The 16,473-nt window shown below is 24.5% G+C and overlaps 4 protein-coding genes across 9 annotated transcripts in view; 2 read left to right on the forward strand and 2 right to left on the reverse strand.

Annotated features, from left to right (window-relative positions):
• Nucleotides 1-779: 779 nt before the first annotated feature.
• On the reverse strand, nucleotides 780-3,421 carry LOC126900823 (cell cycle checkpoint control protein RAD9A). The gene is made up of 6 exons (XM_050676795.1): nucleotides 3,144-3,421; nucleotides 2,796-3,007; nucleotides 2,554-2,715; nucleotides 2,336-2,489; nucleotides 1,931-2,102; nucleotides 780-1,862 (listed from the first exon to the last, which is right to left on the reverse strand). The coding sequence occupies exons 1-6, from the start codon at nucleotides 3,175-3,177 to the stop codon at nucleotides 1,307-1,309; spliced, it is 1,290 nt and encodes a 429-aa protein (XP_050532752.1). The 5' UTR covers nucleotides 3,178-3,421; the 3' UTR covers nucleotides 780-1,306.
• Nucleotides 3,422-3,656: 235 nt separating this feature from the next.
• On the forward strand, nucleotides 3,657-11,558 carry LOC126900831 (ER membrane protein complex subunit 2-like). The gene is made up of 8 exons (XM_050676807.1): nucleotides 3,657-3,842; nucleotides 3,910-4,023; nucleotides 4,772-4,922; nucleotides 4,984-5,127; nucleotides 5,200-5,356; nucleotides 6,237-6,332; nucleotides 10,912-11,012; nucleotides 11,071-11,558. The coding sequence occupies exons 1-8, from the start codon at nucleotides 3,827-3,829 to the stop codon at nucleotides 11,150-11,152; spliced, it is 861 nt and encodes a 286-aa protein (XP_050532764.1). The 5' UTR covers nucleotides 3,657-3,826; the 3' UTR covers nucleotides 11,153-11,558.
• Nucleotides 10,912-12,622, reverse strand: LOC126900842 (protein N-lysine methyltransferase METTL21D-like). The gene is made up of 3 exons (XM_050676822.1): nucleotides 12,341-12,622; nucleotides 11,791-11,968; nucleotides 10,912-11,421 (listed from the first exon to the last, which is right to left on the reverse strand). Exons 1-3 carry the CDS (start codon nucleotides 12,571-12,573, stop codon nucleotides 11,194-11,196), a joined length of 639 nt encoding a protein of 212 aa, XP_050532779.1. The 5' UTR covers nucleotides 12,574-12,622; the 3' UTR covers nucleotides 10,912-11,193.
• Nucleotides 12,623-15,231: 2,609 nt separating this feature from the next.
• LOC126900813 (fragile X messenger ribonucleoprotein 1 homolog) overlaps nucleotides 15,232-16,473 on the forward strand; it is a 12,556-nt gene continuing 11,314 nt past the window's right edge. For 5 of the 6 annotated variants that reach the window (XM_050676774.1, XM_050676772.1, XM_050676776.1 and 2 more), the window contains exon 1: nucleotides 15,232-15,835. In XM_050676774.1, the coding sequence (XP_050532731.1) occupies nucleotides 15,785-15,835 (51 nt within the window). In that variant the 5' untranslated portion in view covers nucleotides 15,232-15,784. The remainder of the gene's footprint in view (nucleotides 15,836-16,473) is intronic. The other variant, XM_050676777.1, reaches the window with a different exon arrangement.

A 16,473-nucleotide genomic window follows, 5' to 3' on the forward strand; every position in this document is an offset into this window, starting at 1 on the left:
ATGATAAAAATAAATAGACCCACGCTTCACTTTTAATAATTATAGTAAAATGTTATAGCTTTCGAAATATTAGTTCAAAAGCGGTTATTGACCAGTCATTTTCTTACTTGTTAGCCAATTAAATATGTACGTTTCTATTAAAAAATCTAGAGATGGTAAAAATTAAAGAAAGAAGAGAGAATAGGACTATATTTGCTTGTGTTAAAATTGTAAGTGGAAAAATGTATTTTACTTACTTGTAATGCAAAAATAATACTTCCCATTTCGACCATATATCGCTTACACATCCCCACTGTGCTGGGTTTTTATAATTTATAGTCATTGAATTTAAGTTTTAATACAGTTTTGTCATGAATATACATAGTAATTTATGTTATAAAAATTTATTTTAAATTCTCAGTACTTCAATGCATTGTTTAAATGTAATAAAAGTTGAAAAATGGTCTAACCAAAAAAATTAAAAATTTTTTAACCAGTATTTTAGAAGTCATGAATCTTTTAACACCTGAAGAGAAGCGCAGAAGAGAGTATTATGATAAAAATTACATAATTCACAACTCACCCCAGCCTATGTTTTAAAATGTTCATAACTTCCAAAATACTGATTCAAAAGTTGTTATTGACTAGTAATTTCCTTAATTGAATTATTTTCTATTAAATAAGGTAATAAAAATGTATGTTACTATTAAACAAAATAAAATTAGTGTCATTATTATAGATTAGATAGAGTTTGGTCACTTATAAATCGAGAAAGAAATAACATTAAATAAAATCAAAAATATGTATTCTCAAAGTTATTATTATTATTTAAGATACATTGTGTGGTTTATAATAAATGAATCATTCTGTATATATAATTTCCATTATAGTTCCATAGTTCTTGTTATTCTTTATCTGGGGAAGTGGTTAATATCCCCAGTTTTCTCTTATTTACATCTATGCTTACATTTCAGATCAAATAATGCATTACATTATTTAGTCATTGCAATCAAGTATTTATACAATATATATTAACAATTGAATAATTTCTTTTATGATTTTATAGTAGTTTATATTATTTAATTGTAACAGTTTTTATTTTTTTAAATTAATCATCTAATGAATTAGATATACCATTGCTGCAATGAGTATTGGTCATATTTATACATTATAGTAGTATAAACAGAAAAAAATAAAAATCAATGAAACATAACAAATTGATAACAAATATACAATAGATACAACTGAAAACATATATTTATATTTATAACTCAATCTATATATTTATGTAAAATAATTTGTACATAAAAATAGACTATTAATTAGTTTATTCGGATTCACTTCCTAATCCATCTGAATCATAAACAATTACTTTCCCTTTTTTTGGCGATTTTTCTATTAATGGCAAAGTTAAGCACCTTGCAAACACACGACCGGTTTCAGACAGACCAAGTGTTAAATGGCCATCATTTACACCGGATACACTGGGTACATCATTCACTGGAAAATCAACAATTTGAGACAATAGTTCATCATCATCATCAATACAATTTTGTTCAAAAATAGATTTTGAATTTGGGTTAAATTTTTTTGATGGCTGATCACTAATTGATTGTATACGTCTTTTCCTAGATATACTATCCGGGTATTCTACTTGAACACGCATAGGTGTGCGTAAATGTGAATTACCTAACTGAGTATGATGATTAATTGGTAAATTATTTTCATGTCTTCCATCACTACTTTGAGTATTTTCAATAGCATTTACATTAATTCTAATAGGTAAAGAACCACCATTACCCGTAAGTAAATTATCAGTCATTGTTGATAAAATGTACTGTCCTTCAAAAGTCAAGCCATTTTTAAGTCCAAACACCATAGGCCTAAGATAAAATAAAATATGATCTTAACAATTAAACATAAATTTTATAACTCTAAGTATAATACCAACATTCCAGGGGTACTGAAACGAATTGATACTGGAATGGATATGTGTTCAGCAAACGCTAATAATGGTCGAATTTCTTTTAAACAAAATGTTACACAACTTCCATTACCAACATCATATACTTCAAATTCTGATGATTGCAAACTCAATTCAGTTCGTAACATTTTTCTTATATCTTAAAGTTTTTAATAATATTTATAATTAAAAATTATATGTTAATACTTATATGCAGGGCCCAAACTGCATTTGATTTCAGGAGTAACACTTTTAATTTAATTAAATTAATATAGCAATATTAATAAATCAATAGCAGAAATAACCAGAATTTTTTTTGTGGAAGAGTTGTTATAATTTCAAATGATAATCTATTTACAATATAAAATTGATAATAAGAATATAATTAATTACCTCGACATGATTCAGGGTGACTTCTTAATAAGACTTTTTCAGATGTTACTTCCATAGTAATATCTGTTTCATTATTCTGAAAATGTTTTACAGCAGCTGATAATGCTTTAGAATCAATGCAGAGAAGATATGATGATTCTACATTTTGATTAACCTAAAATATATGAATTCATTAAAAAAAAATGTATTACATTTAGTTTTGATACTATTTTACTCACTTGCAATGCTGAATATTCTAGTACTGGAATCAAATGAGTTTTTATACAAAAATTAGAATAACGTAATTGTATAGTTATATTGTCTACATTATTTTTGATTTCTATATGACAAGATTCCAAACATCGGGCAAGATGAGGAGATTTAAATATCATAATACAAGACTTTCATAAAAAATGAATATATTATTAATGTTCCATACACATACATATATATTAAAAGTTTATTCTGATTTATATACTACCTTAAGAGAAATTTTACATTTCAATGAATTTTCACTATTTTGTTCATCATCTTCAGTAAAATAATAACTAGAAAAAAATGATGAATCAAATGTAAACCATGCATATACTGTATGCCAACTATTTGTGGTATGCATGACAAGTTGAGTAGAGTTAGGTTCAATATACAAATCTTCACCAATCCTACACATAGTATTTAATGCCCGTGATAGAACTGTAAATGACAAAGATTATTTGGTTTCTATTTATAACTAAAATTTATTATAACTTATCAAATCAAAATTATAAATTTTTGCAATAATAGGTGTAACCGATTTTCAATATTTCTTCATGAATAAACTACTACTTACTTTTTAAATTTTGCTTGGGTATGACACACTTCATTGCTAATTGATCGAAATAAAAATAAATCAGCAATACTAGTTGATTATAAATAAATATACTATCTTATTTTTCTACATATTTTTAGATCATTAAAAAATTTTCAGCAACAACAGATCAGTACAATTCTCAAAAGTACTGAATTTCTTAAGACCTTTTTACACATTAAAAATATTAGGTAATTTAATTAATTTAAAACAAAAAAAAATTCAAATTTTTATCGAAAAACGTCTACGACAATGATTACAACAGTATCAGCCATACAAAATCATTCAAATATATGATAACATAATATAATATATCATTATGAAAGATATAACTTGTTATCTTCTATTTTCAAATGTAATCTATAAACCTTGGCTATGCTGTACCACTTTAAATGAAATTAATATAGTCGGTGCAACACTGTAACTTATCAATTTGTCCGCCCGCATCATGCAAACAGTACTAATTACAGTTTTATATCTGTGTTCTTAAAAGTAATATCAAATATAAAAAATGATTAAATATAATTAAATATACATTTTAAGTATAATTAAACAAAAATTTTAGTTTAATAAAAATTTAGTTTTTTAAATACCTATACTTAAAACTTTATATTTTTCTAAATCATATTTTAAAATCTGTTATTTCAATAAACAAATTTTGAGTCATGGTTAATTTTAGTGGTAAAAAGGATATTATTAGCAAACTAAATTCCTTACAATATATATTTTGATTATAATATTATTTTAGAAGCTCAAGAGCAACTTAAAAAATACCGAGAAAATAATGAACGTAAAAGTAAAGATGTATTGGATCTATGGAATTCATCAATTAAACAAAAAATTAAAAGTCTTGGAAATGATCGTGAGTTATTGCATAAAAATATTCTTAGGATTATAGGATAATTTAAGAATTTGTTTAATGTGCACGTTTCATGCTATTTTCTTTAATTTTTGAATTTGATAATCAATAAAAAAAATATTTAAAAATAGACTTTATGGTAATACAATACATTTTGCAGTTTGATAATGAAATAATTAGTCTAATTACTAAAAAAAATTAATATTGATATGAAAATTATTTTTAGCATTAAAATAGCAGTTCAAACTCATTCCAGTAGATAATAATCTGTATACTTACAGTTAAAAATTTTTTTTAACAAATAAAATTTTAATTATGCAACATCTAAACTTAGTTTAAGAACTTCTATAAATTTCTAACTAATGACTGATTTTTTTATATTTCACCTACAGTGATATATATTGTTACATATTCAATACTTGATAACAAATTTAAAAATAAAAAATAAATTATTAATTTATAAGTTTATAATATTAAAAAAAATTTAAATCATTTTAGTGTCGCACCAAACTTAATCTACATATTTATTAGAAAGATTATATTTGGTCAAATAAATTAAGTTTTAAAATCAGTGTTCCAATAAAGCTAAAATGTGATATAAAATTCCTTTCAAATATTAAAATGACGAGAAAATATTACTAATTATGTGTTGAACAATTTTTCTGTAGGTGTTATAGTCTCATATTCTATTTCATTAATTAAGATAATCAACTTGACTGGGTTTAGTGTTTAAATGTATTTTTAATTTTAGGTTACCTAGTTTTGGAACAGGTTTTAATTGCTGCTTGTGATTGTAACCGTATTGATGTTGCAAAATCATGCTTGCAGATGCTACTAAATAAATTTCCAGACAGTCTTAGAGTGCGTAGATTAGCTGTAACTATTTTAGAAGCTGAAGAAAAGTAATAAGAGTTGTTTATTTATTTAAATAATATTTTTATGTTTTATTATTAATAACCATAGGTATGATGAAGCATTAGAAGCACTTGATAAATTAATTAAAGCTGATGAAACTAATGCTCAGACTAGAAGACATAAAGTTGCTATATTAAAAGCAAAATGTCAAATAAGTGAAGCCATCAAAGAACTTGTTGATTATTTAAAGAAGTAAAAACTTTTATAATAAGCTCTCATTAAAAAAAAATCAAAATATTAAATAGATTATATAAATTATTTCAGATTTATGGTTGACCAAGAAGGTTGGCAAGAACTAAGTAATTTATATTTGTTAGAAGGAGAATTTGCAAAATCAGCTTACTGTATGGAAGAAATGATTTTACACAATTCTCAGAACCATTTGTATCATCAACGACATGCAGATATTCGATACACGCATGTAGGCATATATTTACTGGATTTACAATCAAAATAAAATCTTTTAATCTATACATTAATTTATTTTGACAAATAATAATAAAAAAAAAAAACACACATTTTGTTTTATTTCCTTAGAAATAAATAAAATACTACAATACTGTTGTATGGTAATAATATAAACAGTATAAAATTTTTGGAAAAAAAAATGTACTGACATTAAAACTTATTCCCTGATAATTTTTAAAATGAATGTATGTTTATTTACAAGGATGGGCAAGTTAATTGAAATAATTAACTCAAGTTTTGTTAACTTAAGTATGAAATATGTTTATAAATTAACAGTTTAAAGTTACCAAATTATAAATTTAACTAGCCAAGTAATAAAATAAGTTGAAACTTTTTTTTAACTTACATAGTTTAAAAAAAATTTATTTCATTTTAAATTAATTTTTTTGCTAAAATCTCTTAAAATTATTTTTTATTGGTCAGTGATACAAGGGAAAGTTAAGAACCGATTTTTAACTGAATGGGAAGAAAATATTAATATTAAGCATTTAAAAACATACATTTTTTATGTATTTTTAACTTTTTTAACTGAAAAAAGCTAAGTTATTTCAATGGAAAATTTGATGAATTAAATTGAAAAGTTAAAAAAAAATTTAATTTTTTTTAACTTAACTGTAACGTTTTAACCAGTTAATGACCACCATTGTATATTTATAAATACATTTTTAATTTAGTGAAATTTAAAGAAGAACTCTCCTTATTTTTTTTTGTTCAAAATAAACTTTAATATTTTTTATAGCATGTTTTTAAATAACATTCTATTATTTGTGTGACTAACTTCCCAAACTGTAAGTTTTGCTAATATTGATTTTATTTTTATTGTTTTTATTTAGGGAGGTACTGATAATTTAGAATTGGCTCGTGCTCATTATTCTTATGCCATTCTTCTTAATCCTAATAATGTCAGAGCATTGTATGGTCTTTATTTAGTAAGTAATAATTATTCAAATAACAGCAGTAAACTCAAAAATAAATTATAATATAAGTTAATCTAAATTCATTAAATACTTAAAAAATAAATGATGATGTTTATATAGATTTACTATACACATTTAATTTGGAATGATAGTTAGTACATATTTATGAAACATAAATAGTAGTTGAAACATATTAGTTAAAAATAAATAATTATTCTTATATTATACCCATTAACTTTTAGCTTCGATGTGAAGCTAAGAAAGTATTAATTTTACTATGATGTGTTTTTTTTTTTTGTGTCTGTATACGCTCAATCTCAGTTCTCGCTGGACCAATTTTGATGAAAAATATGTCAAAAGATCACAAATCATATCTAGTCGAAGAAATTACCCTCAAAATTTGAAAAAAAATTTCCCTTGTTCACCGTAAATGTAGGAAATCCCCAAAAAAATTACAAATTTAAAAATCGCTAATTTTCAAAAAAATTTTTAATTTTTTTACTTAAAATTGCCATAACTTTTTTAAAAATAACCGAATGATTTTATATATATTTTTTATAGATACCTTAAGTATTTACCTATCATTTTATATATTTTTGTGAACATTTGACCCTTTACTAGCTCACAGGAAGGGTTTCAAAATGGTAACTTTTTTACAAAAAATAAACTTTTAAAAATGTTCACTGACTGACACTTTTATATATACCTTAAATTAAAAATTATGTAATATATTTTAATTTGAAAAAAAAAAATTTGACCTCTGGACTTGTCTTCATGATAAAAATGACTACCATATGCAAAAATATACAATTTTTATGAAAAAATTCTTGATATTATATTTTACATTTTTTAACATTATGATGCTATAACTTTTTAAAAAATGCACGAATCTTTTCTTAATTTTTTTTAATTTTAAATTATGTTTTAAGGCATAAAAAAAAATGTACAAAAATAAACTCAAAATAACTGAAAATACAGATAAATTTTAGAAGTATAACATTAAAATAGCTCTACACCTTCACTAAATCAACTTATGCCCTTGAAAATTTGTATTAAAACCCTTAAGTATGATATTAATGTGTTTAGCTAAAAAAAAAAAATTTAAGTGACTTTTAAAAGATGATACTTTTGGCCGCCTAAATCGGCGTTTCATTCCACTGTGCCGCGTATGGCAATGAATTTTTTGCATTTTTTTAAGTTAGAATAAACTTTCAACTGCTTTGATTTTTATCTCATTTAGATTCAATAACTTCAATAAAGATCAAGGATCCCATCACTGTAGTCGCCACTCGCGAGAAGAAATTTTTTATTCATATTAAAATTATTTTACTATATTTTAAGTTTTAGCTTCAATACAAAGCTGAAAAGATATTTTTTGTGACTATCATTTATTTTCTCTGCTTTAACTTGACCTACTTTTTTCAACGATACTTCAAATGACTACAATTCGTATCTAGTTGAAGATATTACCCTCAAAAATTGAAAAAAAATTCTAATTTATCAATGAAACTGTTACTTATCCCATGTTCTCCATACAGACAATTAAAATTATTCATTTCTAATGTTTTCAGAATATTTATTGACAAATCAATTTTGATATGATAGGTTTCAAATACAAAATTAAATCATTTTACTTTGTAATTTTATTATTTTTTTACTCCATTTGTGTGTGCTACTACTAGACTATAATATTCCAAATTTGTTGGTAACATGTTGCTATATAAATCATTTCTAAAAAAAAATGATTGTTAGTTTCCCCTGAATTAACAATGGGTTTTTATAATTATAATCAAATTATATAATACGCTCAATTGAGTAAATCTTTTTAGGAACTTTGTTTTAATTGATTCATTTAGTTAAAGTAAATCATTAAAATTAATTAAGTTCTGAATATTTCAATTGCAGAATCTTTTTAAAAACCAAAAGTTATTAGAAAATGATTACTATTATTTCTATTTCAGTTATCTATTACGTTAAAAATGCAAAAAAATATTGAGCTTTTCTGATTAACTTACTATAAATAATAATTATAAAATTTACATAACTGCATATTAATCTTAATGATACAATTTTTTTAATTCTCAAAAAATTTTCTATTTAATGATGTCAATTCCAAACTTGCCAATTGAGCTAAAACTTATGGTAAAATAAATTAATTTTTTTTTATTATAGACATTCACAAAAATCAACTTTAAACGATTAAAAAAATAGGTTAAATATGTCATTTTCCTTATTTTTAACATATTAATAATCAAAATCAGTATTAATTTAAAAATTCTTTTTTATCTTAATTACTTTTTAGCTTCGATGCGAAGCGGAGAAGGTATTAATTTTACTATGATGTGTTTTTTTTTTTTTTTTTGTCTGTTGCCACTTTTTCTCAGCTCTCACTGGACCGATTTCTTTCAAAAATACGTCAAAAGATCACAAATCGTATCTAGTTGAAGACATTACCCTTAAAAATTGAAAAAAATTCCCTCGTTCCCCGCAAATGGGGGAAATATCCAAAAAAATTACAAATTTAAAAATCGCTAATTTTCGAAATTTTTTCACTTTTTTTTCTTAAAACTTCCATAACTTTTTGAAAAATCAACAAATCAACATAATTTTTTTTTATACTAAAACCTTAGATATTTACCTTTCATTTGATATCATTTTTTTGAAAATCTATCACTTAACCTGCTCATTGGGGGGGATTTAAAATGGCAACTTTTTTACAAAAATTAATTTTTTCAACTTAATTTTTGAAAATGTTCCGGAAAGACTGCGTCCTTTAAACATATATCAAATTAAAGCTTATTTTATGTACTACAAAATGAAAAAAAAAAATTTGTCCCGACACTTTTTTTTCTACATTTAAACGGCTGCCGTAGTTAAAAAAACACTATTTTTGTGTTAAAATTTTCGATTTTCGATTTTAAATTTTCAACTTAAAAATGCTATAACTTTTTGAAAAATGTATATATCAGCACAAATTTTTTTTTTCTAAATACATTATAAGTACATCTTTCATTTGACATACTTTTTATTAAAATTGGACAATTTCCCCTTATATAGGGGGCGTTCAAAACTTAAAATATTGTAAAAAACATAGATCTTTTTCAACTGAACTTTTGAAAATGTTCCGGAAATACTGCGTCCTTTAAACATATATCAAATCAAAGGTTATGTTATATACTATCAAATGAAAAAAAAAAATTTGTCCCGACATCTTATCTTCTATGTGCAAATGGCTGTCGAAAATTTAAAAAAAAATGTAATGTTTGCGATAAAAATTACATTTTATCGGGATGTTTTTTGTACTTAAAACTGCCATAACTTTTTCAAAAATGAACAAATAAAAATAATATTTTTTTGTATTGAAACCTTAGATATTTCCCTTTCATTTGATATAATTTTTTTTGAAAATCTAACACTTATTCTGCTCACTGGGAGGATTTAAAATAGTAACTTTTTTACAAAAAATAACTTTTTCAACTTAATTTTTGAAAATGTTCCGGAAATACTGCGTCCTTTAAACATATATAAAATTAAAGCTTATTTTATGTACTACAAAATGAAAAAAAAAAATTTGTCCCGACGATCTATCTTCTATACGCAAATGGCTACCATATTGAAAAATATACTATTTTTGTATGATAATTATGGGTTTTGTATTTTATTTTAATAGAAGTTGATGTTGCTTTTGCAATTATCCATCAATTTTTTAAAATTAAACACTATCTACAGATTTGCATCGAAGCGTTTCTTATGATAGTGATTTTAATCACTGTCAGATTAAATCTATACTGGACCCTATTTTTATAGCACAATTATATTAAATCAAAAAAAGATTCAAATTTTTTTGATTTAATATACATGTATAATACATAAGGGATTACGATTACATGGAAGCTAATTGTTTTTGTATGAAAATTATGGGTTTTGTATTTTTTTTTTATATGCAAATACTTAATTTTTAATAATAAGTAATAATATTAAAACTTAGAAGTAATATAAAAAGTTTAAATTCACATTTGAAAACATGGCGAATAGTTGTTTTAGAAAAGTGTATTTTTGTTTCTGATGAAAATTCATTGTAGTTTAGTGTGTTTATTCATAAGTAACAAAATTTTTTTATTAAAAAGTATTGCATCAATCCCTTTAAATTTTTATACGCGTTATAAGTATATGAATATACAACACCTTTTAATTTTTATAATATCTCTGTAAAAATTACAATATTATATTATTGAATATCAATTTCATATTAAATTTAATTATTATAATTATAAATTCGGATTAAAAGTTCTGGTCGCTTTTGAAATAATCTACCAATCTCTTAAAATGAAACACTATTTACAAATTTTGCATCGAAGCGTTTCTAATAATAGTGATTTTAATCACTGTCAGATATCATCTATACTTGTCCCACATATGCCTCGTCCACACTGTGCTACTGTTTTTTTAAATGTAATAACTAAATTGCTTACTTTTTAAAGTAAAGTGATAAATATTTTCATCATGAGTGATTTTTTTTGGGTGTGGTTTAAATATTGGACTTAATTTTTATCTAAGAAAATGTATTCAAATTTTTTAATTTTTTAAACAGACAGCAAGAAGCTTAATTTTTTCACAAAAGTTACAATCAAAAAAAAACACATTGAAAAAAATTGCTACCTTATCATTGAAACGAATTGAACATATGTACAGGTAATATAACTTAGAGATTAACTATTAAAAGTTTTATTAACTAAATTTACTTTTTCAGTGAAAAGAAGCAGTTAAATAAAAAAAATCAATTATACGTTCTTGAAACACTGATGGGTTCATTACATTTGAGCTTAAATTAATTAAGTAAGAAATAGGTTGTGGTGGAAATCTTTATTGTTATTTAATTACATTTTTTTTTTGCATTTATTATACAAATGTCAGAACTTCTAAATATAGGATGTTGTTCTTTTTCTGGTATATATGTTATAGTGAAATATTGCATTAGTTTATCCACAAATAATTTCCATGAAGTTTTCTGTTTTTCTGTATCTCGAAGCTCTTGACATATCAGGATAACAGTTTGTGATGTAGTTGAATCTACCATTGTTTTAATTAAATCTGGTATTACCTAAATATTTATATTCAATTAGGTAAAACATTTTTTTTTTTTTTTTTGTACACTTGTGATTTTATATTTTAATATAACGATTGTACAAATTCAATAATAGTATAATTTGGCAAACATAATAATAACTTTTATTAATATTTTTTTGTGTATTTTTTCTAACCTTGGAAGTTAATAAAAATATGATGATAGTTAAATAATATACATCCTTAAAATAATAAGATTTTTATTCACTTCTGTTACATTACTTAAAACTTTTACTTATTTACATTTATATCTACTATTTTTAGTGCATATTTGTTTGTATACTTCTACAAAGAAGTGCCATACTATTTTATAATACTAACATAAACTAGTAAAATGTACACTTACTTCAGTATAATAAATGCAATCGGCCATTAATAACACATCAAAAGGATCAATTTCTAATCTATCACCCCATTTTAATGCAATGGATTTAGCTCTACCTTGTAAATGAACTGCATTTTCTTCAATATTACATTGTAATTGATGTAAATGATTAGGCAAATCTGTTAAAATTACTTCTCCTCTAAAACAATATTACAAAAAAAAATATTTTGTATTAAACAAAAGATTTACTAAATTTTGGTTAAATTTAATAAATATTACAATGTTGTACATTTTTTGAATTTATATTTTTTAAGTGAATATCAAACTTTAGAATTACGTATTAAGGATTATATAAATTAAGTAACTATCTTTAATGTGTTAAAATAAAAAATAAAAAAATGATGTTTATTAAAATGTTCCTAGGGTAATAATGTCTATATCATTGAATTTCTATTAATACTCCTTTTATTCAATGGAACTGTTCAATGTTCAAATACAATTTTTGAATTATTTTTTTATAGACTGTCTTTCTTATTTTATGTTTACGTTATAACTTATAATTATTATTTACCCGAAACACGCAGCTGTGATCCCAACACATCCCAATCCTGATCCTAACTCCAACACTCTTTTTGATGAAAAAATTTTTTTGTTTTCAATGTATAATAATTCTAAATACTTGGCTAAAACTATTGCTGCATCCCACACTACACAATTGACATCACCATATTCATATTGTTGGAATTTAAGAGTGATACTCAAAGATTCCAAATCAAAGTCTCTATAATATTTTGTAGATTTCATTATGAAAAAACTATATTTAATATTTTAAAAATAAATATTTTAACGTAGTCTTAACTGAATTTTATCAGAGTTTGATAATTTTAGTTATCATCCATATTTACAATCTTATGATAAGAGGGATTCTCTTCATTTCGACGACTGATCGTGACTAAAAGTAATGGCTTTAAAAAATAAAGTTGACGAACTGCGTTCTTATCAGTGTTCCACTTATTGAGTCGAAACATTTCAGATGTCCGCAAAGCGCTGTTTTTAGNATCAATCTTTAAATACAATCTTATGATAAGAGGGATTCTCTTCATTTCGACGACTGATCGTGACTAAAAGTAATGGCTTTAAAAGATAAAGTTGACGAACTGCGTTCTTATCAGTGTTCCACTTATTGAGTCGAAACATTTCAGATGTCCGCAAAGCGCTGTTTTTAGGAGAATTTGAGGTTATAAAGGTATATTTTAAAACGAAATGGATTTAATCCATCTATTTTGTGTACTTGCTTATATCATAGATTAAATACACATATTTAATACACAAAAATACATATTTAATCTATGCTTATATGCATAAACGTATAACCTCAAATTCTCCTGAATAACGCTTTTGTGGATAATATTTGTAACGTTTTCAACTTAATAAGCTCAATTATAAACTGCGAACAGTGTGCGGGGTATTGAGTAAGACCATAGATTAAATACATATGTATTTAATCTATGGTAAGACCTTTAAAAGATTTGATTTATAAGTGAAAAAATAGTAAAATGGTATTTATAACATTTTTTAACGTGCTGCTCTCTAGTTTTTATAATTGAACTTATTTTAAGAAGAGAAAAGTAGGTTAATACAATAAATTATTTGGTGAATTTTCATACATTTGTGGGGTATTTCCAGAGTAAAATCTGGAAATATCTAAATCCAATCTCATTTCCCTTTATCACATTAAAAAAAATTGCATTTGTATCAATAAAAATGCTTTTATTATACAGTTAAAATAGGCCTTATGAATATCTTCAAATTTTATTAATTAAAGTAATATTAAAATTGTCATAAAATAAATCATCTAAGAGAAGGAGATATATACATATCTCTTTTTCTAATAAGCTTCATATTTGAGCTCCGTTAGAATATTTTTTCCTTATAAATAACAATTTTTTATGTCTTCCATAAACTACAACAATAGGAAAATATTACATATCTATTCGGTAAATATTAAGTATCTATTATCGATACTACGTGCAGTCTAGATACAAACTTTCTTCAAATGTATTAAATTTATCTTAACACAAAACATGGTGTGTTTGTATTCGATAAAATATCAGTGGACAGAGCATTTCTGTTAATTCAAGAAATTGAACTTGCGAAAATCCTTTCCTTTCATTATCTCCTTAATAATAATTGTTAAAAATTGTTTTTTATAAAATATTTATTCGTCTAATACTATTAGATTGTATTTTTAGTTATATCATTAATATTTATACAATTTATTACTATCTCACGCAGGTAGGTAATACCAATTAATAGATAAAAATCGGTTAGGCACATTATTTCGAACGTAATGAGAAAAATTGTTGTTAGCCTTTGGAACACTCATAATAGTGTTCAAAACACTATTTGCGCCAATTACACTATTTCCAAACTAATGGATAAAAATATTTAAAATCCTCCTCATAAAATTGACTGAAAGACGCCCCCGTATAAATTGTACAGCGAATAAAGTTGTATAAATTAATGATACCCAGATTTTTTTTAATCATCATTAAGTTAAAAAACAAAGATGGAAATAAAATATTATTGATGAGCCTTTTATTTTTTATCTGCAGGTCATGTGCTGCCGATTCTTGACGTATAAATTTTGAAAATACTAATTTCATCTTCAGCGCTTAACATACAATGGCATTAATACTTATTTTGATGATAACTATCATTTTTAAAACAAATTTATATTTATTTATTAATAAATTTTAAGTAGTAAAATTTGAAGTAAAAATTTGCTTAATATATTTAAAATATTTTGTAATTTAATGATATCCAGATTTTTTATAATATTAGAAAATAACAATTTTAATACGTGTAACGAGTATAATAATGTCATGATAACATTGTACAATACAAAACACTTTTGATGGTCACAAAATATAAATATGTATTGGCCATCTCTAGTATTAAATATTAAAATTTATACTTATACATACAGTGGCGTATTTGATAGAGATGATAGAGCAATGCCGCCCAAAATATATTTATTTTAATGTCTACAATTTTTTTAAAAGGGTTGACCTACCTTAGTATCTACCCCCCTCCGAGGTGAAGTAAGGAATACGCCACTAATATATATATCGATATAATATGAAACAATCATCAATATTTGATAATATCGATATATATATATTGGTCATCTCTAAAACACATTTCGAATTTTTTGGAATAGTTCCAACTTGAACTCGCAAAATTCATCAACTAAGAGCCAAAAGTAGTTAACTTAAATGATTAGAATGTTTTTAATGGTAACGACAAATAAGAGTCATTGAACAGGAGATTAGACAGAGAAATAAAATTGACATGCAAAAAATTAGGGAGAACAACTACAATATACTGGGAAGTAGGGCAATTCAAGTTTAGAGAGACGGGTAACACTGTGAAGCCGCGTTACCGTCATTGGCCAAATACTTTAGAACCATATGAAACACAACATTTTACATAATTATTATTATTTTTATATAATAGAGTACTTTTTTTATATTATTTTAATACACACGTTCCGTTTGTGATTGTTTTTAACAAAAGGTACGCGTTTTTGTCGTTAATTTAACATCTGCTGGCAGCCCATTGCTTGCTGATCAGGTATATTATTACGGTATTAACCTGTTTCAAACTTTGGCAACCGGAATTTCATCTATCCGTGTAAAATTAAATTGTATTTTGAGTAATACAGTTCTAGCGTGTATACATCTCAAATCATTAAATTGAACGTCGAAGAACATTGTATGTTAAACTATATAGACACTTGCCGGCAGTTTTTAATTTTGTTTCCTTAAGTAATTAATACTTTAGACATCACGTACATACACAGACCGACAACTGCGGTGGTATCATTTCTACCACTACTGCCGTGCGCGCGCGTGTGATCAGTAACTGACAGTAACGAAACGGTGTGACAGAAAAACCCCTCGTTAACAACTGTATTGCCATCAAAACTAGAAATAACAGTCTCAACTTCATAATGGACGATCTTAAAGTTGAGGTGCTCTTTGAAAATGGTGCCTACTACGAGGTGAGTTGTACATTCATGGATACACATGTATTTACAAACACACTTGACGATTAAGGTTATACGTTTTTGTACCGTCGCTTTGTCGCTGACGGTTTTCCCGTGGTTGCATAAAACGCCCATGTGCCGTTTTATTTTTCACAACTACCCTGTAATATTGTAAAAAATTTCACAATCCATATATTTTTGAGGTTAAAGTAATTTATGCTGTACTTGTCTACTTATGTTCTTAACAATCGAACTAATATTTTTTCGAAGAAATAATGATAAATTATGTAGTTAATTCCTTAGTTATATATGAATAATTTATTTAATTTTTCATAAACCCAAATAGATAGGATTAAATTTTTCTATTTAAAGTAGCCTAAATATCCATATCAATATCAAATATGATATTGATTTTATTTCATTTTATTAAAATTTCACCTTAGCACTTTTAAATTCTTTTAGATAATATTTCTATATTTATGTAGTTAAATGAAAAATATCTATTAATTTATATAAATTAAGTGTATATTTAATATTATATATTGTTAAAAATCTACTCGCTTATCAATATTAAGCGTTGAAATTATTTTAACCTATATTATATTGGTTTCTAAACAACTTTCATTTCATTAAACTTAATTGGACTTAATTTT

The sequence above is a fragment of the Daktulosphaira vitifoliae genome, unplaced genomic scaffold (genome assembly GCF_025091365.1).
Source record: "Daktulosphaira vitifoliae isolate Bord-2020 unplaced genomic scaffold, ASM2509136v1 Scaffold_3, whole genome shotgun sequence".
Lineage (NCBI taxonomy): Eukaryota > Metazoa > Arthropoda > Insecta > Hemiptera > Phylloxeridae > Daktulosphaira > Daktulosphaira vitifoliae.